At 38.6% G+C, this 25,115-nt stretch overlaps 1 protein-coding gene across 3 annotated transcripts in view; it reads right to left on the bottom strand.

Annotated features, from left to right (window-relative positions):
- nrap (nebulin related anchoring protein) overlaps positions 1-25,115 on the bottom strand; it is a 93,511-nt gene that overhangs the window by 20,051 nt on the left and 48,345 nt on the right. Inside the window, exons 21-32 of one of the 3 annotated variants that reach the window (XM_003223428.4) lie at positions 23,874-23,972; positions 22,442-22,546; positions 19,708-19,815; positions 17,718-18,029; positions 16,093-16,197; positions 14,564-14,662; positions 10,899-11,003; positions 10,138-10,245; positions 8,310-8,420; positions 6,061-6,258; positions 5,593-5,697; positions 1,445-1,543 (exon numbers count right to left, since the gene is read on the bottom strand). In XM_003223428.4, the coding sequence (XP_003223476.2) occupies positions 1,445-1,543; positions 5,593-5,697; positions 6,061-6,258; positions 8,310-8,420; positions 10,138-10,245; positions 10,899-11,003; positions 14,564-14,662; positions 16,093-16,197; positions 17,718-18,029; positions 19,708-19,815; positions 22,442-22,546; positions 23,874-23,972 (1,554 nt within the window). The remainder of the gene's footprint in view (positions 1-1,444; positions 1,544-5,592; positions 5,698-6,060; positions 6,259-8,309; positions 8,421-10,137; positions 10,246-10,898; positions 11,004-14,563; positions 14,663-16,092; positions 16,198-17,717; positions 18,030-19,707; positions 19,816-22,441; positions 22,547-23,873; positions 23,973-25,115) is intronic. The other 2 variants (XM_062975710.1, XM_062975709.1) reach the window with 2 other exon arrangements.

The raw sequence follows: 25,115 nt of genomic DNA, 5'->3' as shown, positions 1-25,115 counted from the left end.
TTGATATCAAACCTTTCCCCTGTGAATCAATTGAATCATGCCACCCCAAGTCACTTCAAGGAGAATGGGCGGGGTACAAATAAAGCTTATTAGGATTATTAAATCAATTTACTTATTGTTTTGTTTTCTTTGCATCTTTGTTGTTGACTTTTATATTTTCATTACAACTCCCATTCGCATTTACTGAGTGGGGTACAATTCAAAAAAGTATTTCAAAAAGCCACGTAAAGGAATATTGGTATAAATCTCAACACAAGCAGAGAAATCCTGAGTGCTGTGTATATGAGTTGTTGTGAGTTTTTCGGGCTGTGTATATATGTTGTGAGTTTTCCGTGTTGTGTATATGTATGAAGTGATAGATGATCTGTCACTTTCAAGACTCTGCCAACTCACTCTGGCCAGGGCAAGAGATAAAGGGACAACTTTCCCCTCAAACAGGCATAGCAAATCGTTCCTTTTCCAAATCACAAATTCAATCTGGAAGGATATTAATTTCTGCTCTCATCCAGTATCAATGATGGGGTTGATCATCAGGCCTCTCAAAGGCTTGAAGTGAGCACAGATCAAAAGCTACTGCTAATTCACCCCCAAGGAACTTCATTTTGGGAATCTGCACATACTGAACAATTACTAGTGGCATATCAACACCTACAGAGCATTTGGGAGTGTTTTTAATTAAATAAATTAAGGTTTGAGGTCAAATAAAACAGTGTTGCTTAATATTAAAGACACCAGTAGAAACACTGCTTTTTCAGCCTCAGATTCTGAAATGGCAGTAACAATAAATTTAAGCTCTTATATAGACGGATGCTACAGAAACAGGTCCAATCCCTAGTTTCTTAAGATCCTCATTTGATGACATCCCTAGGAACATTCAATAGAGTTCTGAAATATGCCATGAACACTATTTTTCAAAGGAAGTTCCCAGTCTGGCACCTGACAGCTCCCAGGTGTAGTCTTGATTTTTATTTTTATTTTAATGGTGTCATGAATTTGCAAGGGCCACCTGTATGTTTTTAAAAAATCAGAAGCAAGATTCTTGGCCTCAGGTGCATTAAGTGGGTTTCTGAACAAATTATTCAGCACCATATATGTTAACCATCACTACGAGTGTCCTCCTAGTATGCTCCTTCTTTGCATTATGGCTGCTTTCAAGTACAAAAAGAAAGCCCCGTTGTATGAATTCATATCAAATAGCTGTTCTGATTTTTGTCGGGTTGTTGTTTAGTTTTAAAGGAGCAATCTGATTGACAAAATGATACTAAATGTTTGTCCGGGAATAATAATACTAAAGAAAGGATCTAACTATGCTAAAGGATAAATCGATGATGCCTTTCCCCTCTTTTGATGTATTATATTTCTCGGAGCTTGCTTCTCTCCTCCCTCCCCAGCTCATTGCATTTTAAACAGCATATTTTCTGATCCACGTTAGGAGAGAGCCTACCTCATTAGCAATCATATTGCTGAATTTTGCATGAAGGAGGCCAGGAGAGTCTGTCACCGATGTGTATTTGAAGGAATCCGGCTGCTGACGGTATTTACTCTGAATTTCACACACAAAGAAAGAGGAATGCAAGAGAGCAAAGCTGTGTAGTAAGATAAGGACATTGTATTTCAAATGAGACTGGTGATTTATTTCACAGTTTACAATGGAGCCAACAGTAAGGTCTGTTGACCAATATGCCAGTGTAATCCTTTGACCTCGTGGCCTATTTTACAAAACCAGCAAACCTCAGTAAAAACAAAGTTGGTATTATTTTTATGTTCAAATGTGTTCATGACTAGTATTTTAAATGTGTTCATGATGACATATCCACGTACGTATTTCTTTTTATTGTAAGAAATATTCAAACGTAGTACGTGTCAAGGTAGAAAAGACAAGGCAAAGTTGAGTCTAAGGCTGGATTTTAAAAGGTAAAGGTTTCCCCTTATGTTAAGTCCAGTCATGTCTGACTCTGGGGGTTGGTGCTCATCTCCATTTCTAAGCCCAAGAGCCGGCGTTATTTGTAGACACCTCCAAGGTCATGTGGCCGGCATGACTGCATGGAGCGCCGTTACCTTCCCGCCGGAGTGGTACCTATTAATCTACTCACATTGGCATGTTTTCGAACTGCTAGGTTGGCAGGAGCTGGGGCTAACAGCAGGCCCTCGCTCCACTCCCAGGATTTGAACCTGGGACCTTTTGGTCCGTAAGTTCAGCAGCTCAGTGCTTTAACACACTTTGCCACCCGGGGCTCCCTAGGCTGGATCGACACTGCCATATAATGCAGTTTCATAATGCAGTTTAACTGCATTGCATGGTAGTGCAGATTCTATAATCAGTTCAATACAGTTAATCTGCATTCTGAAACTTCATTATATGACAGTGTAGACCCAGTCTTAGTGGGAGAAATTAATTTTAGGTTATGTCACATTTTTGTTTTGATAGGCTGAAAAGCAGAGGCTTTAATACTACACAATAATAGTATGAATCTACTAACTGGCTATGCAATCCTGGAAATTATAATTTAGAGAAAGATTCAGCCAGGTAGTTCACATGGCTGTTCTGGAGCAGAAATGGACTGGCTCCAGAGGTGGCCACATGCATACTTTCTGAACCTACTATGGCAGCGGGTTGGAATCTACATGGTCAAGCAGAGCCTAAATAGCATCAGCCTCACTGGAATGACACTTCACCATCCGTGTTGCCTTTACCACTCCCAGTCAGCCACAGAGCTCTGAGTGAGCTGATAGTTATATCACAGGTACCCCTGTGTGATCAGAAAGAAAAGGAGAGTGGATCTCCTCACCTACTTCCTGTGGACACCTCTGCTGATGTCAGTACAAAGTACCCATGATGGCCAAGAGCTCACGTGTTCTGCAACTGGCTGGGAGCAGCAATGGCAGTAACACAGGCATGATCTGACCTCTTTTCCCTGCACTGAGCCATAACCTTTTGATGGCAGAGGAAAAGAAATGGTAGTGGTGCCCTGTGTGGACAGTGGGGTCTGGTCTGAATCAGATCAGATCCAGCTGCCCACATTGCCCAAAGCTATAGGATAGTCCAACGTTTCAAATGAACTCCGGAGAATCTAGGAAACCCAGATTTACCTAATGTAATTCACGATTCTCACCAGAAGTGGAAGCACATTGAGAAGACAGCCAGGAGTCAAGTTGGCATGAGTCCAGATTTTAATGCCCATATAGCTGAACCTCTAGTACAGGGGTCTCCAAATTTTTTAAACAGGGGGCCAGTTCGTGATCCTTCAGACCGTTGGAGGGCCGGACTATAGTTGGCCACTGAGCAATAATTATTATTATTAATAATAACAACAACAATAATAAAAAAGAGGGTTGGAAGAGATCCTTTGGGACATTGAGTCCAATCCCCTTCTGCCTTTGTGCACCGAAAACACAAGCAAAGCATCCCTGACAGATGGCCACCCAGACTCAATGTTAATAATAATAATAATAATAATAATAATAATAATAATAATAATAATAATAATAATAATGGGTTTTGGAACACAATACTCCTGACTTCACAATCATGTTAAAAAACAAAGTATGGATTGTCGATACTGCAATATCAGGTGACAGCAGGATTGATGAGAAACAACTGGAAAAGCTGACACAATATGAGGATTTAAAGATCGAATTGCAAAGACTCTGGAATAAGCCAGTCGAGGTGGTCCCAGTGGTGATTGGCAGACTGGGTACAGTGCCTCAAGACCTTGGCCAGCACTTAAACATAATCGGAGCTGACAAAATGACCACCTGCCAGCTGCAGAAGGCCACCTTACTGGGATCTGCGCACATTATTCACCGATACATCACACAGTCCTAGACACTTGGGAAGTGTCCGATGTGTGATCCAATACAACAGCCAGCAGAGTGTCTGCTGTGGACTCATCTTGTTGTGTTTCAAATAATAATAATAATAATATTAATAATAATAATAATAATGGTTGTAAGAGAAGAAGAGACCCCTTGGGTCATTTAGCCCAACCCCCTTCTGCCCTTGTGCCGTGGGGTCCGGATAAATGGCTTTGATGGGCCGCATCCGGCCCCCGGGCCTTAGTTTGGGGACCCCTGCTCTAGTACAATGGTTCTCAACCTGTGAGTCCCTACAACTCCCAGAAATCCCAGCCAGTTTACCAGCTGTTAGGATTTTTGGGAGTTGAAAACCAAAACATCTAGGGACCCACAGGTTGAGAACCAAAGCCCTAGTATCTAAAATCTTGATATTCCATAGATTATTTCTATGGCTGTTAAGCTGGAATCTTAATGCTATAATTGTGTAATTGTTTCACTCCATCAGGGATTTAAAACAACCAGTATTTACAGTGGTCCCCTAAATATTTAGATATGGATCCCTAAAGTCAGCTGCTTCTCCCTGCCGTATTACAAAATCCCACATATTTCTGCCATTAAATATCTGTTATTTTATTACAGATTATTCATGTTACTGCTATGGTCAGAATGATGCATTGCCCATTGGTAAAAAGTATAAAAAAACAAAACAAAGTGATGGGTGCAAAGCCTGAATTTGTATCAGCAAACAGTGACCTCAGAGATAAAAATAAATGTAGGAAATCACATTGGTATTGGTAAACATCGTAACCAGAGCCAAAGCAAATATGACTATACATGTTGAGTTCACACATAAAGCAGAATATGTCCTCCTAAAAGACATAATGTTGAAGTTCAAGCCCTTCTTGCTCTCCCCATCATTTTTTAAATAGGGATGGGAGAAAAATCTATTTTGGTGGACTTATGAAGACACAGCCCAGAAGGTATTCCCTAGTTATGACCTGAACTGGTACCCTAAAGGCACCCTAACCAGTACCCTAAAGGCACCAGGTCCCAACTGATCTTGGCAGTAAGCTGGGTTAGCTCCGGTTAGTACTTTGGTGAGAGATAGTTAATGAATACTAGGTGCTGTCAGCACCTGTAGAGGAAGGAACTAACAAAACTACCCCTAAGGATTCCTTGCCTAAGAAAACTCAATAAAAATCATGGGGTCACCATAAATAAATTGATGGGGCCAGGGGCTGAGTCTGAAACAATTGAAGTAATGGATCAAGAAGGAGTAAACCTGGTGAAGAATCAGAGCGTGAATTTGAAAAGTGTGGCTGCCACCCTGTGCCTTTGTGTTGCTTCATGTCAGATCCATCCTTTCACTCTGGAGAAAAACCTGAGATTGTGAAAATGGGGGAGGGAAGAGATAGGGAGAGGAAGCAATTCTCTCTCCAGGCCGCTTATGCAGAGCCGCTTGGGTTTTGAGACATTGTGATTCTATGCCTAATAACAGAACACAGGCTTCCTTTCATCTGGAAAGGAACATTTCCTACTATAAAGCATCACCCTAATGTACCAACCACTTGGGTCCTGATTACAGAAGAGAAACTTTGTGAAAGTAGTTAGCAAGGTCTGCAAAACCTTGAACTCCATTCAGTTCACCCAGGACATGAATTGAGTGATCAAATAAAAAGGGAGGGTGGGGAAAGGAGCCCACCCTTAATCCAGGGAGTTACTTTGCCAGCCCAGTTTTACAGAGACATCTGGCAAACCCTTGTTTGTAGTGGAGAAATCAAAACCCTCTTTTGTTACCTCACTGATGAGTTCAGAAGCTTTCTTCTTTGCTTCAATCTCTAAGGTCCCTGGTACAATACAACCAACTCCTCTCATAAAGTTCAAGTCAGACCGGTATATATTCTACAGGAAACCAATCAAAATTAATTTACAAGATGGATTATGAGAGGCAGTGTAGTCATCTAAATGTATTCATTACAAGCAACATCTGCTACACAATCCTTTGGTATCATTCAACCATATTCAAATGATATTTGTATGCTTACACAAAACATATCTAACTCTAGAAAGAGAAAAAAGTAGGAATACATACACAATTAATATAGGATCGGAACACTATGTAAATATAGAGAGGTGATAAATGGATAATTGTAAAATATAAAAATCAAGAGAAGCTGGTAACTCAAATTAATATGTGTAATATTTGCCACATGTCGCACATTTATTTTAACCTTGTAAAGGTTACATTAAGAATGTAGAACTTACTTCACTCTGTAGTTTATAAGCTCTCTTGGCACACCGCATCCTAACATCTTCAGGAAGGGAAATATAACTGTGAAGCAGCTGTCTGTATTCTTGCTCACTCACCAAAGATTGGGCTTTTTTGGCATGTACTATATTTACCATGTCTAATGGAAGGTGGAACTGACTCTTCTGATGATCAAAATCTTTCTTGTAATTTATCTAGGAAGGAAATAAAATGAACTAAATATGCTGCAGAATAAAAACACAATTTGAGATTCTTGTGAATCTACCAAGCTCGCTACTTCTAATTTATGTTCAATATTTTTATTCTGTTGTTCAATATGTTGCACTGGAACATTTGTTGTAGAGCAATGGTTCTCAACCTGTGGGTCCCCAGGTGTTTTGGCCTACAACTCCCAGAAGTCCCGGCCGGTTTACCAGCTGTTAGAGGATTTTTGGGAGCTGAAGGACAAAACATCTGTGAGCCCAAAGGTTGAGAAGAACTGTTTTACAACAATACATCAATGTAATACATATAGATCAGTGGTTCTCAGCCTGTTGGTCCCCAGATGTTTTGACCTTCAAATCCCAGGAATCTAACAGCTGGTAAACCGGCTGGGATTTCTGGAAGTTGTAGGACAAAACACCTACAGACCCCACAGGTTGAGAACCACTGATCTAGATGTTAATGATTTAAGACCTTAGAGCAAACATTCAATCTAATTTTGTATGTATTCTTAATTATTTCAGAACTGTTCCTTGATGACAAAGGTCTCTCAACGTCTTTCTGCAGAGAGTAGCATAGCTAGGGTGGTAATCAGAAAGACTCCATAGGCTTGAATTCTCTTTTCCTATCAACACATCAAAGCAATTACCTCTTTTGTTGAATTTTTAGCGTAAATGCTAGCCATGTGTTATATCAGGACCAACATTAACAATTAACCATGGTTAGCTTGTATTGCCACATGGAAGCTGTCCTAATCCTGGTTGAAAGTAAGATGGCCATTATTAGCATCACTAGATATTTTAATACTGAAGCATGCTTCCTTCTGAAAATAAATTATTGAATCAATTGGTAAAAGAGAAAGAGAGGGAAACGTATAAATCTGCAGGATGTATACCATCTCTCACATCAGGTTCAGATGCTAAACAGAGACCCTGCTGGACCTAGAAGGGGGACACCTCTCTCAAATCTCCCGCTATATATAAAAACATTGATTTTCTTAATTTTCCCCTTCCTCACCCGTGTCCTCTAGGACAGTGGTTCTCAATCTGTGGTCCCCAGATGTTTTTGGCCTTCAACTCTCAGAAATCCTAATAGCTGGTAAACTGGGATTTCTGGGAGTTGTAGGCCAAAATACCTGGGGATCCACATGTTGAGAACCACTGGTCTAGGAGCAATGGAGGATATTGCTTGGGAACCTTCCTAGCCAGAGGCATTGGTTACATCTTGCAGTGTCTAAAATAAGCTGGGAAGAGATATGGGAAACTTGTCACCCAAGGCCACTCAAAGTGATTTTAGCAATTAAAAAATTGCTTTGCTACTGCCACCAAAAGTCTGGAGCTCAGAGACTACAGGCAGCTGTGGATTGCACTTCCCCTCTTCCTAACCACTAGTATGACTAGAGTGCCATGAATATTTTCCTTAAAATGAACCATTGCACTCCTCTTGCATACACCATTGCCTTTAGAGGCATGGTCAGTGTCAGCGCACATGGGCTTACTTTCTTGCTTGTCACATCCCATATATCAGAGTGGGCAACTTGCCAGAGGCCTGGGGCTCCCAAATGCCCTCATCAGATCTCAATGGCTGCACCTTCTTGATGTACCCTTTTCCCTTCTAAAGATTATTTTAAAATTTCATTTATTTTTTTTCCAAATGTCATTTACTCTCTGACTGTGTGTGGGTGGAATTCTGCTATGTTTGTGCCCTTCTTTCGGTATTAGCCCTAGGAGATAGATTCCTTTTTAAAACTAAGAAAGGAAGTTGTCCAGTGCATGAAGAGGAAACAGTAGTAATTTTGAAAAGAAAAATGAGAAATACTGTATTTTCACCTAAATAAATGCTCTCAGGATCCTCTCACCCAAATACAGCCCGATAGGCCTTTGACCCTTTTCCCACCTCTAGTGCACATGGAACCTCTTGATCTAATAGGTTACATAGTTTTACTATTTTATTTTATATATACCCTGTTTTTCCCTATAAAAGGTACCTATGACGTAGAATGTTCTGAAATGTGTTTTTCACTCCCATGCTTTGTACTACTTACATCACTTTGTAACAATGCTGCATGAACTGAATGAGAGATATTGATATCATCCAAGCCAGAGGAGTCTATCATCTGTCCTTTTGTTTTCTCAAATGCCTCCTTGTACTTGTACTGAGGGGGGAAATAATGCAAAATTAGAATATGAGAAAGAAGAAAAAAATACTGTCCACAATTGTGTTATATTTTAATGTCTTCTCTGCCGGTGCACATTTTAAACAAAGATACGAGGGAACCATCAAATGACTGATTCCATATCAAACCAAAATCAACATCAGATTGGGTACATTTTGTTAAAAACCGATCACGGGTTTAGAACACTTAAGTTATTATTAAAATATGATTTTTCTCTTCTTTTCTCTTTTTAAAAACTAAATTTATAGTTTCAGGGAGAATCTTGAGAACTGCAAGGTTGTAAGTTTCAGCATATCAGCATGTCTTAAAATATAATACAATAGTATTGTAGCCCTCTGAATATACAGTTTTAAGCACCCAGAAATTAAATCATGGCTTAAAAGTATTTTTTTTAAAATCTAAAAGGCAAAGCTTGTTTTTGGCATTTTCTATAAAAGACAGCATTATATTATATCATTGTATATAATGGAATTGAGCATCTATGGATTTTGGTATCCACATGTGTGTATGTCCAGGATCCAAATCCTAATGGATACAAAGAGCCCACTGCATATAACATGTTGGTTCTTCTTGTCTGTTTATTTATGATTGATCAAACTAAGGAACAATGGTGCTATGATATGATTCTATATATAAATCTTAGCACATAAGCCTACTGAAATTCATTTTGTGTATCTTAGGCCCTGTCTACACTGACCATTTAATGCAGTTTAATTGCTAAGTGGGCAATAGAACTCATGCTCCAGTCCCTAAGATGCAAATCTTCTGAGGTCTATATTGCATCTAGACTTTTTCAGATTTCATTGTTGAATGTTATCTGTTTGTTTATAGCCTTTTTCTTCTGAATGCTCCTTCCACACCCACGTAAGGTATAATATTAAAACAATTATGCAAATCATAGAGCATTAAAACAAATCTCCCTTCTTATACTAAAAACCATAGCCACCTTCTGGGTTTTTTTTTAGTGAATTCATAGTTGTCATTAAATTCAAGAGAAATATTTTCTTTTCCCTTAGGTGGCCAAGATAATGTCAACACACTGTAGCAAAATTATTTCCTTGTTTGTTTGTTTTTTGTTGGTGCCCTTTTGGTGTGAAAAAGTGGCATTGTTTCTTGTTTATTTTCAATTCAATTGGAAAAAATAGCAATTGTTTTTCCCCATTTACTAGACTACTGCAAAGAACTTTGGTGTAGTTTCGCAAAACATCAAGCTCTTTCCTATTTCATTAAAGACAGTTCACAGTCCTTATAATGTAATCCGCAATGGAATTCAAGAACATATTTTGTAATTCTAGAAATAACGTATTATTTAACCCATTGTACCATGAGCCATGGTGTAACCTGAAGGTTGGGTTGCTGACTATTTGAATCAGCGAGATGGGGTGAGCTCCCATCTGTCACCTCTAGCTTGCAGGGACATGAGAGAAGCCTCCCAGCTAACACATCTGGGTGTCCCCTGGGCAACGTCTCTGTAGACAGCCAATTCTCTCACACCAGAAGCAACTTGCAGTATGTTCTCAAGTTGCTTCTGACAAGATTAAAAATATTATTATTATTAATAATAATAATAATAATAATACCCTGCTCTAGTAAAGTTTTCAGATCTATGCCTTCTTTCTGCTTCATCTTCCCAAGCAAATTGCTCCCAACATTCTTCTTCTTCTAAGATCAGAGTTTTTATATTAAAGAAACTTACATCGCTTATAATGTCAGAAGTGGCCTTTGCTGTTTGGAAAGGAATGGCATCCAGTTTTAGTTTATAACCACCATCTCTCATCTTGCTCCAAGATTCCTTATAGCGAGTCTGTTTGGAAATGTAAACAGAACAATCTTGCATTTATTGACATCTGATGCTCTCTCTCATATAACGTGCATGACTGTATGCCTAGAAAAACTATTTGTTAATAGAATGGCCCCAGAACCTTTATTGCTTGAGGCAAAGTGCACAATGGGATGATCTATGTTTATTTTACACATATCCAGTAAAGAAGTCTATCAGAATGATAGCTGGTAACAATGGAAGGGGAGCAAACATCCTTGACTACATGTGAAGGCAGCAAGTTAAAGTATAGAACCAATTGCAAAGCACTGACAGTTATGTCTTCCACCTTCTTACTATGCTCCACCCACAGGATCTCCCATGTAGAGATATCCACATCACTTTGCCAATTCCCCTATTTTTTATGGGTATAACTTCAGACCAATCACATTCCAATTTAAAATTACATGTGTAAGTATCCTAACTCTACTACACTCTGAGGCAGCAGATTCCACTATCCAACAGCTTATACCTTCAAGAACTGTTGTTTTTTTCTTAATGTTTAAGTGGAATTACTTTTCCCATAGTTTGGATCCATTGCTCCATGTCTTAGTCTCAGGAGCAACAGAAAAAAGCTTGCTCCCTCCTCAGTTTTATGAGGGTTTTCTTAGCCAATCTATGGTGGTGGAAAAACTTACCTCGCTGATATTCAGAGCATTCTGTTTTGCTTGGAAGATCTCAGGAAGTTCTGCTGTTTGAGTATAATGATGCTTGACATTTTCTCCCTGCTCCTTATATAGACGCTATAAAATACAAGACAAATACCATTTAGCACATCCAGTAATGAAGGGGATGAAAATGCAGTTTTACTATTATTATTAATATTATAAAATGCAGTGTGAACATTATTAAAATGGAAGACTGAACTTAAGAATCAGATTTCCTCCTTCTCTTCCCCATATGAACCTGGCAAAGCAATTGAATTCACTTCTGAGACCCTTATCTGGATTTCACTTTCACTAGCACATGGGTGATAGGGAGCAAAGATGTCCCTGTTTTGATTGTGCCAAGAAGAATCTGGAACAGTTTTCCATCGGATATATGACAGGTCCTGTTGCTGATCACTGTTTGACAAGATGTGCAGATTTTAATATAGATAGATAGATAGATAATCTGCACACACATATATAGTCTGAGATCACTGTCTGAGATCACTATGGCGAAGGCTGCTGAGCAGCTGCTGCAATAAATCACTCTGACCATGAGGTCATGAGTTCGAGGCCAGCCCGTGGCGAGGTGAGCACCCATCAATTAAAAATAAAATATAGCCCCTGCTCGTTGCTGACCTAGCAACCCGAAAGATAGTTGCATCTATCAAGTAGGAAATAAGGTATCACTTATAAAAGTGGGGAAGCAAGTTTAACTAATTTACAACATTAGAATGAGGAAGTGAGGAAATGCCGTCAGAGTGGATGATGAAGCAGCTGCTCCCCCCTATGGCCAGAATCTAACATCCCCTCAGGAGAAGGTTAAATTGCCTCTACGTCTGTCTGTCTGTCTGTCTCTGTCTTGGTTCGATGTGTTTATGGGCATTGAATGTTTGCCCTATATGTATATAATGTGATCCACCCTGAGTCCCCTTCGGGGTGAGAAGGGTGGAATATAAATACTGTAAATAAATAAATAAATATAATATAATATAATATAATATAATATAATATAATATAATTATTTGGTACTGTTCCACTACGCAAGTGGAGGCCACTAGGGTGCACTAGACAGAAAAGCATAGTCCATTTTCTGAGGGGAGGGGAGAGTGGTTGAAGGAGTTAAACCATTTCCCACTGTTTTCCTGTCATTCCCCCCACCCATGTCGACAGCGTCAAAACAACCCTCATTTATGAAGTGGGAAAGAGGGGAGGGAGAATAACCAGCAAAAACGGGGAAAATTATTTTCCTCCTTCAACTCCCCCCCCCCCCAATTAAAGGGGCTACCCTTCTCTGTCTAGGCCCCCTTATGGAGTCCGCCCAGATAATGAAACAGTAGCAATTATTCTATATACTCATGTATGTCTAGAAATTTTATTTTTAAAATCAACCCAAAAAATTGGATTGACCTAAACGTGGGCAATGTAAGTTCTGTTTTTATGATGTTTTTATGTTTTATGTGTTAAATTACTGCATTTGCAATGCATTTTATGCTTTTATATTTTATTGTTGTTACTGGGCTTGGTCCCCATGTAAGCTGCCCCAAGATGGGCGGGATATAAGAATAAAGTTATTACGTATTATTAAAAAGAAGCACCTCCTTATTAGAGTAAAGTGGCAATAGGCAAGAGCTAGGTCAACCAATCAACCAATCAATCAAACTTTATTTACTGTATATACTCGAGTATAAGCCTAGTTTTTCAGCCCTTTGTTTAAGACTGAAAAAGCCCCCCTTGGCTTATACTCGGGTGAGGGTCCTGGTTGGCTTATATTTGGCTCAGCTTATACTCAAGAATATATGGTACATTTATTATTTTTCTCTATTATTATTATTTATTATTTTTCTCTATTATTGTTGCTACTATTACATTTATTTTACTCTATTATTATTATTATTATTAATAATAATAATAATACATTTATTATTTCACTCTGATATTATTATTATTGCATTTATTATTTTACTCTATTTATTATTACTTGTATTATTTTCCTGTATTTATTATTATTATTATTACATGTATTATTTTACTCTATTATTATTAAAAGGATACATAAGCACATTTACATTGAAGAAGATGAGAATAATGATTAGATCAGAGTTGGACAGTCTTATCTTAAATTTGAGCTTTATGTAAATATTAAAAAACATTTAACCTACTGATGCCTCAATTAATGTAATTTTATTGGTACCTGTTTTTATTTCTGAAATTTACCACCCTCGTCTTATGTCAATGTTTTCCCAGTCTTTTTGTGGTAAAATTAGATGCCTCGGCTTATAATCGGGTCAGCTTATACTTGAGTATATACGGTATATCCCGCCCCATCTCCCCATGGGGACCTGGGGCAGCTTACAACATGAAGGCAGCCATCCGATGCCTCCAAAATAGTAAGTAATAAATTGAACAATAAAAAAAGAATATAAGTATTCTATCATAAAACAAATCATAATAAAAATCAATAAAGCACTTTCAATTCAGGGAGAATCTAAGGCCCCTTCTGCACTGCCCTGTATCCTATAATCTGATCCCAGATTATCTGTTTATCCCAGATTATATGGCTGTGGAGACTCATGTAATCCTGTTAAAAGAGGATAATCTTGGATCAGATCCTGGGCTAAAGGGCAGTGTAGATCCAGCCTTAATGAAGCACTGGCACACACTTTCCATGACAGCACTGCTTCTTGTCTATTTAAATACTTGGGTATCCATGTCCTCAGCCATGCAGAAATAGGGTCTCTCAGAACTAGAAATGCGAACTCTGCAAATTGCTTTTGCTGATATCTCTGAATAGTGATCTTAGACAATGTGCTATTTAAAGATATATAAATGTTAAGTCTTCTGTTCTAAAATACATTGCATGGAACTGAGCTGTATTTTGTAGGTTGGGAAGCCATTGTATGCAATGAAGTTAAACTTTGCAGGAGAGTAGGCTACGCACTAGGGTTGCTCATGAATAAATATATTAGCTGTACCAACCTTGTAGGTTTAATGACGTAAAAGCTTTCATTTTTTAAAAAAATATTTATGTTTTAACGCATTTTTATTGTTTTAATTTGCAGTGTGTCATATTTATTGATAGCTGCCCCATATCAGAAGAAAGGCGGTATAAAAATAAAACAAATGAACAAATAACTTTAAAATGACCAAACTTTAAAATTATATCTGGCTTCACCTACTGTACCCTTGGTCCCATTGCATGTACCTGAATACATGGCAAGGCAATAATTTTCAAGACAGTTAAAATAATCAGTCAGTGGGAGATTATCAATAGCAATCTGAAAGTAATATTTACTCAGGTGTTTTATTTTTTGTTTACACTTCATATCATGAAAAAGTTTTTTAAAAATTTCCTAAATTACCAGTACTGTATAGGATTGCACATTTCAGATATTACATTTAAATCTATGTGAATAAGGATAAAAATTCTGCTACAGTTGTATATGGGAATTTCCCATGAGGCTCAATGGAGAATGGAAGGCTTCCATTCTAACTAAAAGTGGGCTTTGTAAGGTTCACATGATTAGAACACAAGTTTTTCAGTTCCTGGGAATTATCTCAGTGACAGGGAATGAGAAAGAAAGCCAGGGCTTCAATCAGGTCGTTCAAAGAGGATACCACTCTTATAATCATAATGTATATACATTATAACTTACATCCACAGCCTGGTTATAACTAATTCTAGCCTGGATCATCTCAGGAGTGTCTTTAATACTGGTAAACTTCAAAGCATATGGATGCTGACGGTACTTCTTCTGTTGAGCAGAAAAAGATCAAAGCTGTGAATTTTGTGCAGCTCTTTCATGCTATTTGAAAGAAAAAAAATCATAGGTTGCTTGAGATTAGAGTGAATTTGTGAACATAATTATTATTCCTCTTTCCTCAGCTTTATCTCCTAGGAACTTTCAGATTAATATTTGTTTCCATTTAACAATAACCTTTACTGATGTAATAGTAAAGAACTTTCATTTAAATTTAAGGAAAATATTTCAAGCTGATCTTCTGCCTACTAAAACACCCACGGTCCCGGGAGTGAAATATGTTTTCCAAAAGGTCTAGAAATAGAAAACCACATTTTGCACTAAGAAACCTTTGAAAGCAAAATAAAGGTATTATTCAATAGCAGGGGCAATGTTTTCATATATTATTTCAAACATTATGTTTTCTTTAAATGATGAAGACAAAATACCACATTTCAAACCCAGCAGTAATCATGCTATCAATAAAATGTATTAGATGCCCATCTCTTACAAACTCATATTTCACAATCTTAATAAAAGGGATTATATTAAATAGAGGAAATATCACAATTTCCAGGTGTTGCAATTCAAATGTTGGAAGGAAAGCGGGAGGAATGTAATGATCCCATAAAAAATGCTGGGACAGTCCTTGCACAAAAAAAACCCTGAAACCAGAGGGAGGAAAAATAATAATTAAGAAAGTTGAAGTGAAGTGGTGTGAAAAAGGCATCGGTTGCTGTTGTAGCTAAGCATTCATCTCTTTTGTCTCGCTGTAGTTTGTGGTCTGAAACAATAAAACACACTACAAAACCTGCGAACAAAATCATATAAGTCTGTGCATCATAGACAATGATATCTCTCATCATATTGGTTTCACTTCCTTGCCTATCCTCAGCCTGAGTATTCAGAAAAATCCTTCAAGGAGACCCAATTAACTCAATGCTCAAGGGCTGAAGTATTATATATTTTAAGTGTGAGTAATTCATTTTAAAGTCACCAACAAGCAATAACTTTAGAATAATCAGTGCTTCAGAATCACCAACAAACGCCTTCTTTTCTTGGGCTGAAGAGAACAACCGAGAGGGAGTTTTTGTGTAAAAGTAGGTCCTTGGTGGCATGAATTTACCTTCTGTGGCTTTCCCTTGATTCACTTCATTAAAAAACGTGAGCTAGTGGGGTAGCAATTGAGCATTGTTTGATTGTCATTATTATTCATGATATCATTTGTCACCTACTTTGTTTTTGCAAAGGCTATATGGACCCCCACTGTTTTGTGTTTGGTATCTGACTTCCCTCTAATTATGAGTCCTATTCCCGGTTTTGAGAGCTTTCATGTGGGAAGCCTTTTTCTTTCCAGTCTTTGAGTGGAAATTATTTTAATTTTATACAGACATTTTACACGCATTATGCAGCAAGTTTTGTTACGTGCTGTCATGAAATCTCACCTCGCTAATGAGTTCTCCTGCCTTCTTAGCCTGCTTCACATTTAATGACCCAGTGGCGATCCATCCGACGCCTTTCATCCAGTTCAAATCTGCTCTGTATCGGTTCTGACAAAAGGGAAAGAAAATGCCCCATTGTTGCTGCTCACACATTAAAAATGCCACCTAAAGAATTCACACATCAGATCACCAGCTGAGCCAAATTAGTGCCTGCGTTTGTTTTATCCACTTCTTTGCAGTCGCTAGTAGGAATGAAGGTGGGAGAAATTAAGAAAAGAGATGGTGATAATGCTAACAAAACATTTCTGCTATAAGATTTTGAGAGGAAATATATTTTAAAAGCCTTCTTTTAAAACTTTCTATTATGGCTTACAAAGTATCTTATGTTTAAACTAGCTCTACAGTGAGGCTTAATAGCAAAGACAGTGCAGGAATGTTTTGGAAGATTTCTCAGTGTCCCATTGCTTGTAAGTACAACCCACTGCAATACTTAACTAAGTACATATTAGCTAAGCAGCCTTGGGGTGGACATCTGGACATTAAAAGGATTCAGTGAATGTGAATATGTGAGTGACTCCCATAATAAATTTTCACATTTCTTTAATAATACTGAAAAAAAAAAGAATTCATATATTTCTCTGTGGTCATGAGTGTATGTGTATGAGAGGAAGCTTAAAGGAGACAAAGGGAAAAAGAGATCACTATGATCTGGCACCCAGGCAATTCTACTATTAGAGAGAAGCAGAACATTTCTTTTGAAACATTATATCCATGTAAAAACCTTCCACATCTTTATAATTTTCTAAACTCACCTCATCCCCAGATAGAATATAACATTACACGAATGGCCAAAACAAACACATATAACCCCCAAATCCAATAACTTCCTTTGTGGTCTATATATGGTTTGGACCAGATGGGGCAGAACATTTAGTTGATATATTTTACTTGATATATTTCACCCCTAAAATGTGCTTTATCAATGGAAGACTACTGTTATTTTTAAATTTCTCTATTACTAGACTCTACTTCCACCATGTTTAAAGATAGAAAATTTAAGCAACATTACTGAAAATAGCAAGGCTGCCACATTATGAAATCTAAACAATAGCATAGAACCCTGTGCTACTATATATTTGGCATAATTTGAGCAGATTCATCCACTTCATTATTTATTATGAAAAGCAGGGAGGATACTCTAAGTTCAGAAGCAGAATCCTATGAATGAAATACCTCCCCAAAGGAAATTCAAACTTCATAAATTCTCATTGTAAATACTAGAATCTCAATTTTTGAAGCTCAACGTTAGTGGTTTTCAATCTGTGGGTCCCCAGATGTTTTGGTCTACAACTCCCAGAAATCCCAGCCCATTTACCAGCTGTTAGGATTTCTGGGAGCTGAAGACCAAAACATCTGGGGACCCACAGGTTGAGAAACACTGCTCTACATCGTCTGCCATTGCTAGACAAGGTAGGGGAAAGCACAGCTTAGAAGAGCGACTTTAGATGACAATATATGTCCCAGAATCTCTCAGACAACATAGCTGGAGAATGCTAGCATTTCCTCCCCAATTAACCTTTCTCCAATCCCTTGAGTAGACTGAACACAAGTTATGCAGTATAACTTACATCACTTTGTAAGCCATAGGCCCACTTGGCCCATTCCGTCTTCATGTCAGTAGGTAGAGCAGTGTAACAGTGTGCAATTGTCTTGTATCCTCTGTCAGTGGCCAGATCCTGTGCTTTCTTGGCATGAACAAGATTAATCATATCCATGGATAAGTGATATTGACTCTTTACATCCTCAAATGCCTTTTTATATTCCAGGTCACTCTGCATTTTTGATACATGAAGTGAGTGAGCCATTTGTGAGTCTTCACTTACACCTTTCACCCCAATCAACTGTCCTCTGGTCTTCTCATAATTCTCCTTGTACTTTATCTATAAAGAGGAGAAATGATCATTTGAGGATCTAAAATGGATCACAGTAACTAGACCGAGATCATTCATTCACTGACAAAGAACAGCAAATATAACTGACATTTTGCCCCCCACCCATATGCTTCTCATTCTAAGCATGATATAACAATCATTTAAAGCAAAGTGGACAACTTCCGCTGGTCTAGGGGCTAAGATTCATATTTTGTGGCTGCACATGCTGTCAAGAAACAAACAAACCCCAACACAAAAGTACTACAGTCCACTTTTGGTTTAGAAAAGTTAGCTTTTTTTGTTAAACAATGGAGAGGGGATTGAAATCTATTTAAAAGATCAACTAACATTCCTGAATGCTCCCAGAGATTAAATTCACCCTCCTTTTTTGGCCAGAATAAAGGGTTGTCTAGGGAGTCTGGAGGGAATGCAATAATTGTCTTGGAGGGCTGGGTGATGTTTCCTGGCTGTGGTTCTCCCACTCCGAATCTAAAGCATGTTTGTCCTGCACAAGAACTACAGAGCTAGTAATAAGAAGTAAACAATATACATATATGGCCAAAGGGCTCTAATAAGAATAAACACATTTTTCTCAGTTCCAAAAGGAGCATATTTCCCATGTATACTTTATCCTAGGTGTAACTTGGATTTGCATCAAACTTAATATTATATATGACACCCTAGGGGGGTAGGCGAACCAAATCTTTGCAACCCCCCCCCCCAAATTTGGCACCCCCCCCCACACACACACAAACCAATACCTGAGGCTGAGAGCTCTGGAGAATGGCCGAACGAGGAAGGCCAGGTTCCAAGAAGGCCTAGCTCTTCTAGGGAGACCTCGCGAGGTCTCACGAAGACTCACGAGGTCTCCCAAGTAGAGCCTGGCCTTCCTCGTTCTGCCGTTTGTGAGCGATGGTCCCCGCCGCCACCACCACCGGGGACCATCATTCGCCGAATGGCAGAATGAGGAAGGCCAGGCTCCAGGAAGGCCTAGCTCTTCTCGGGAGACCTCGCAAGACCTTGCGAGGTCTCCCTAGAACAGCTAGGCCTTCCTGGAGCCTGGCCTTCCTCGTTCGGCCATTTGGTGAGCGATGGTCCCCGCCACCGCCGCTGGGGCTCACCAAACGGCAGAACAAGAAAGGCCAGGCTCTTCTCGAGAGACCTCACGAAGTCTCCCGAGAATAGCTAGGCCTTCCTGGAGAGCTTGCTCACCGCCGAGCTAGGTCTTCCTGTTCGGCGGTGAGTGAGTCAATGGGACCATACGCTCCAAGCGGGGGCTTAATTGGCCTCCATGTTGGACCAGCCCTGATATGACACTACAATCATATGCAATGAGGATCTTACTGTGTTTAAACAGGCTAATACCATGTCACGAGTGACACCTGGGACAGGTGTGGCCAAGCATTATCAAAGTATGGTCAAAATGGCAAATGTTGTCAGTGGAACAGGACATGTCTTATTTTCTGTTGTATTCCTTTATCTATACCCCACTTTGCTCCCAAAGTTAGGATTCAAGTTGGTTTATGGATGGATGGATGGATGGATGGATGGATGGATGGATGGATGGATAGATAGATAGATAGATAGATAGATAGATAGATAGATAGAAAGATAGAAAGATGGATAGATAGCTATCAAAACATTTTTCTCCTACAGGAAAATGTATTCTACTGGAATCAGTACTCACATCACTTGCCAGGTCCCTCTTTGCTTTAGCTGTCAGGAAGGGTATTGCATCTAGGTGAAGTTCAAATCCTTTCTCCTTCTGCTTCTCCCAGCTGCTCTTATAGATTTTCTAAGAATACATAAAAACTTCCATTACATTTTTGTTGTGTACTGTAGCGCAGCCATAATGCATATGATCAGATCCTTATTGACAAAGGAGAAATTTAATTTAAGGGAGGTGCAAGTGTCGCCAATCTGATTAGGAACGTGATTTCAACTATTTTGATTTGACTTCGATTTGATTAAGATCTTTTTTAATTTTAAATTTGGATCTAAAACTGCATCTTGAGGTATTGAAATGGCTAGTACTGGGGAACAAAAACAACTAAACCTTTTCAGATTTTTAAAACACAAAATTTAAAGACTAAATGTTAATCCCTTCAGAATACAACCCTTCAAAAATGCAAAAGGTAGCTCTGGGGGTTGATATTGATTTCTATTATAAAGTGTGTTTTTTTTAAAAAAAACAAACAAACTAAAGAGTGAACTGAATGTGCTTGGTTTTTTTTTAAGACAGAACATTTTTAAAGCAGACACACTTAATTCGCTGTTAACTCTTTGTAGTTCATGTTGCTGTCTGAACTCTGGTGTGTATTTAACGCGCACACTATACAAACAAAAAGAAGAAGAAAAGTAAAGAGAAAAAAACAAGTGCCTTTTGCACTCACAGCTTCCCTAGTTTAGTGACATTGGACTAGAACCCATACAGAGCTGAACCAAGGTTCAGAGTTCAAGTACAGCTACACAGAAGAGCACAGCTGAAGACCTGAAGCAATGATCGATTCAATAGTTAAGGTCTGCAGTGAAAGACATAGCGAACATAAGGACACTATCTCAGGGAGCTTAAGGACACTGAGTGAAAGTAACAGTACTTTAAAGGCTTATAACACCGATGTCAACTAATTGAACAGGTATTCCATCTCCCTAGCAAATCCTAGTTTATCTCTGTTCATGTTTTAGCAGGATTTTCAGCTTTTGTGAGATGGAGAGATCACTGGGTATTTGAAACATGGTAACAATAGAATTTTGCAATATAGACTCCTTCCACATGACTGAATAAAACAGTTTCTGCTTTGAACTGGAATATATGGCAGTGTGGACGCAAATAACCCAGGGCACTTCCAGACAGCACTAAATCACAGGTTTTAAACAGAGGCAAAAATCCCAGGACTTCAGAAGAGGTCAACATACAGACTTGTTAGTCCTGGGATTTCTGCCTCTGTTGTCCAGACTTGCTGCTTTGTTCCAAGATTTAGAAGATCCCAGGCACCTCGGCAGCTTTTTTAAAAAGCGCCAGGATGCGGATATGCGGATATACGAATATACGGATATGTGAATCTCTGCAAAAGTTCCGTTCTTTATCCTGGCCAGGAAAACTGCACGCTCCAGATGTTTCATGAAGTATCTGCCATACAAACAAATCTCATGGGGTAGGACCACTTCTGCCCAAGTCAGCACTGCACAATAAAACAGGAAATACACTTTCAAGCCAGGAACAGAACTTTGTCATTCTTGACACTTTGTAGAGCTTGGCTGCCTGGTCATCTGTTCATACAGATGTGGTTGTGTACTTGTGGCATGAAACAATGGGGTGCTGTTCCCGGGTTATACATGGCTGTTTCTATTAGCCACCTGCATGACCTTGGCTCTCAGTACTATTTACATTCCTTTCCAGCACATCCATGTTCCAACAACCAGTAGTAAGTTTTTGCCTTTTACTAAACTGTACCCATGTTGTCAGCATACAACCAATGAGGAACCACATGTATAACCTGGCAACCCATCCTGTTGTTCCCTGGCACAAGTACATCACAAATCCTGTCTGCACAGATGGCCATACAACAAGGTCTAAGTAATTATAGTAATGATGGCATTCTGTTCCTAGTTTGAAAGTGTCTGTTCCTGTTTCATTGTGTACTACTTATTGTGAAAGTACTTGTTGTACACCAGGAACTTCATTTTTCTGCCACAAACTTCATTAAACAGATGAAGGACAAAGTTCCTCTTCCTAGGACACAGTTTTTGCCTTCTACTCAAGTGTAACCTTCCTTTTAGGAACCAACCAATCAGGAACAAGCATCTAAAACCTAGGAACAAATCCAAACAAAAAATCCCATATTTCTGATTGCAGGGACATACAGACATGTGAATATCCAGATATTTGGCAAAACCACTATATTCCTGCACCTGAATATCTCACATTTTTTGCATTTGGAGCAGTTGCTTCTGGGTTTACAGGGAATGGCATCTGGCCACCCTCCTGTTTGCTGTGGAAGCTCCTGGGATAAAGATACTGTCTGGATGGGCCCTAATTCAACAGGTATTCTCTCTCCCTAACAACCCTAGTTTATCTCTGTTCATGTTTTAGCAGGATTTTCTGCTAAGCTTTGTTCCCCAGGATCTTTTGTGAGATGGAGAGATCACTGAGTATTTGAAACATGATAACAATAGAGTTTTGCACATAACTGAATAAAATCCTACATTTTCTTCTTTGAACTGGAATATATGGCAGTGTGGACTCAGATAACCCAGTTCAAAGCAAATATTGTGGGATTTTCTGTCTTGGTATTTGGGTTATATGGCTGTGTGGAAGGGCCCATTGATGTATCTTAAGGTACTTTTGGGAAAGAATCTTTGAGTTATGCACATAAATATTACAACAATAGCATAGAAATCTATATGTAACTAATCTATACCTCACTGATATTTGCTGCGTTTATTCTGGCCTGCGTGAAGAGAGGCTCATCTTTGCTGATGGTGTAATTGTGAAGAAAATCCTCTTTTCCAGATCTGTAGGCAATCTGTTTCCAAAGACAAACAACACCAAAAGGCAGATATTATATTAAAAATGCATGTAAAACAAATACTATTTATCTGAATGATTATGGTTGATATAAGAAATGAAAAATCAAATTCTAGCCTAAAACTACAGATAAGAAAACATTTGTGAAATACTTGTGATATTAGGTTGTCTATCTACCTTTCGTCACAGTGGAATCCTCATTTCTGATAGTTTTCAACTAATCTGAAATTATCAATCACCAACAAGAGGTAAAAAGTTTTATAGGTAATATGTTCAGCCAATGCTTATGTGTTCTGTTAGCACATGTAAATGGGTAATATAATGACGTTGAAATGGGTTATGAATGTATTTGTGACACAGCTTGCTCAGTGGTTTTCACACGTGAAATCACAAGAATCAAAATAGTGTACAGCAGAATGACACCATCAAATACAATAACATCTTTAGGTAAAGGTTTCCCCCTGACGTTAAGTCTAGTCGTGTCCGACTCTGAGGGTTGGTGCTCATCTCTATTTCTAAGCCAAAGAGCCAGCATTGCTGTAGAGACCTCCAAGGTCATTTGGCCGGCATGATTGCATGGAGCGCCATTACCTTCCCATCAAAACGATACCTATTGATCTACTCACATTTTCATGTTTTCAAACTGCAAGGTTGGCAGAAGCTGGGGCTAACAGAGGGACCTTCCCCCCATCTCCCCGGATTCAAACTGCTGACCTTTTGATCAGTAAGTTCAGCAGCTCAGCGGTTTAACCCACTGTGCCACCAGCGGCTCCAATAACATCTTTAAAATATTATAAAAACTGGTTGTAGTCCGGATTAGTTCCCCCCATTTCTACTATGTTTGTAATATGGAGGCCACTCATTAATGCAAGACAAATGAAACGTATTATATAGAATCCCCAAGAACATGTTAAACAATGAAAAATATTTTAAAATCAAATAATCTAATCCAGATACCCTGTAAAACAGACAGCACAATTTTAACTATAGTCAGATAAAAGACCAACTACAGAGGTCCGTGCAGATGTTCTAAAAGATCCAATTTAAACTTTTCTCTCTTTAGTTAGGTATGTGGCCTTTATCACCATAGCATCTGAAACCTGGTCAGCACGCATCTTGATACCCTTTGGGTTTAAAGGTTTCCTACCTGTGGAAGTACAGGTAAATCAAAAAAATCTTAGAAGTGTACCTCAAACCTATGCAAAGCAATGGTAGATGTTCATGACTGGATCCTATTGCTTTTTCAGTGGTGGTCCCTGTCCCCAAGAATTACCTGTTTTAATGATAAAAAATCAGTGTGGAGAAATAGTAAAGTAGGGACTTACATCACTCTGCAGTTCCTGGCTTTTCTTCGCATGTTTGATCTGAGAACTGTCTGCCACACTTGTGAACTTTAGAGCATCAGCCCTCTGTCTGTACTTTTTCTAATTAAAATACAGTTTTAAGAGAAAAGAAAAGATGAGTCAGGTCTCACTGCCATATTTTTCAAAGGTTAAAAATGGAGATGTTATGCCTTTCACTTACTACCAGTATAAGCAACAAAAATTGAAGCTTTTTTTATGTGACCTCCAATTCAGAAATAAAGCAATATCTGGGGGCTGATGGGGTATGTAAAGTGGGAGCATCATTCTGTTTAATAATAATAATAATTCACTAATTATAATTAGTTTATGTGGTTGGGAGACTAACTTGGTTCTATAAGCTTTCCCCCACATATACATTCTGGATGCGCTCATAAACATAGATATATGAAATGGCAATGGCTACCCTATAATAGAAGATTTTGCAAATAAGAGTGTGATAAAACTTCAGATAATTAGATAAACATTTAGCAGCTCTTTCTTGTATATGACCTCATTTGTTTTATGACTTGTTTTATTGTTGATTGATTTGTTTTATTGTTGAGTTTTTTACATTGTCTGTTTTGCCTGGGCTTGGTCCCCATGTAAGCTGCCCCGTGTCCCTTCGGGGAGATGGGGCGGGGTATAAAAATAAAATTGTTGTTGTTGTTGTTGTTGTTGTTGTTGTTGTTGTTGCTGTTGTTGTTTTAGAGCAAGAAAGTAGTAAAGGGGCCTTAATTGTTTTAGATACTGTGTTCTGCGTCTGGATAAGAAGACTGCACATGAAAGTTTTATTGAGAAAAAAGTTAAAGTTATCAAATGAATGCATCACTTTTTTTTGCAATAGAAATCATATTTGCGAGTAGCGAGATCAGGGTCACAACAGAGGCTAGAGATATAAAATCTCTGCTTTCCCAAGCTAGGATCCAAATCAGTACTACCATATTTTTTCAATTATAAGATAGTACCAATTGTAAGATACACCCTAATTTCAGTAAAAAGGTAAAGGTAAAGATTTTCCCTTGCATGAAATCTAGTCAACTCTAGGTTGTGATGCTCATCTCCATTTCTAAGCCAAAGAGACGGCGTTGTCCATAGACGCCTCCAAGGTTATGTGGCTGACATGACTGCATGGAGTGCTGTTACCTTCCCGCCAATGCGGTACCTATTGATCTATTCACATTTGCATGTTTTTGAACTGCTGGCTTGGCAGAAGATGGGGCTAAC

This window comes from Anolis carolinensis, chromosome 3, assembly GCF_035594765.1.
Source record: "Anolis carolinensis isolate JA03-04 chromosome 3, rAnoCar3.1.pri, whole genome shotgun sequence".
Taxonomy (NCBI): Eukaryota; Metazoa; Chordata; class Lepidosauria; order Squamata; family Dactyloidae; genus Anolis; species Anolis carolinensis.
The sequence above is the reverse complement of the archived record's forward strand: the minus strand, read 5'-3'. Positions and strand labels throughout refer to the sequence as shown.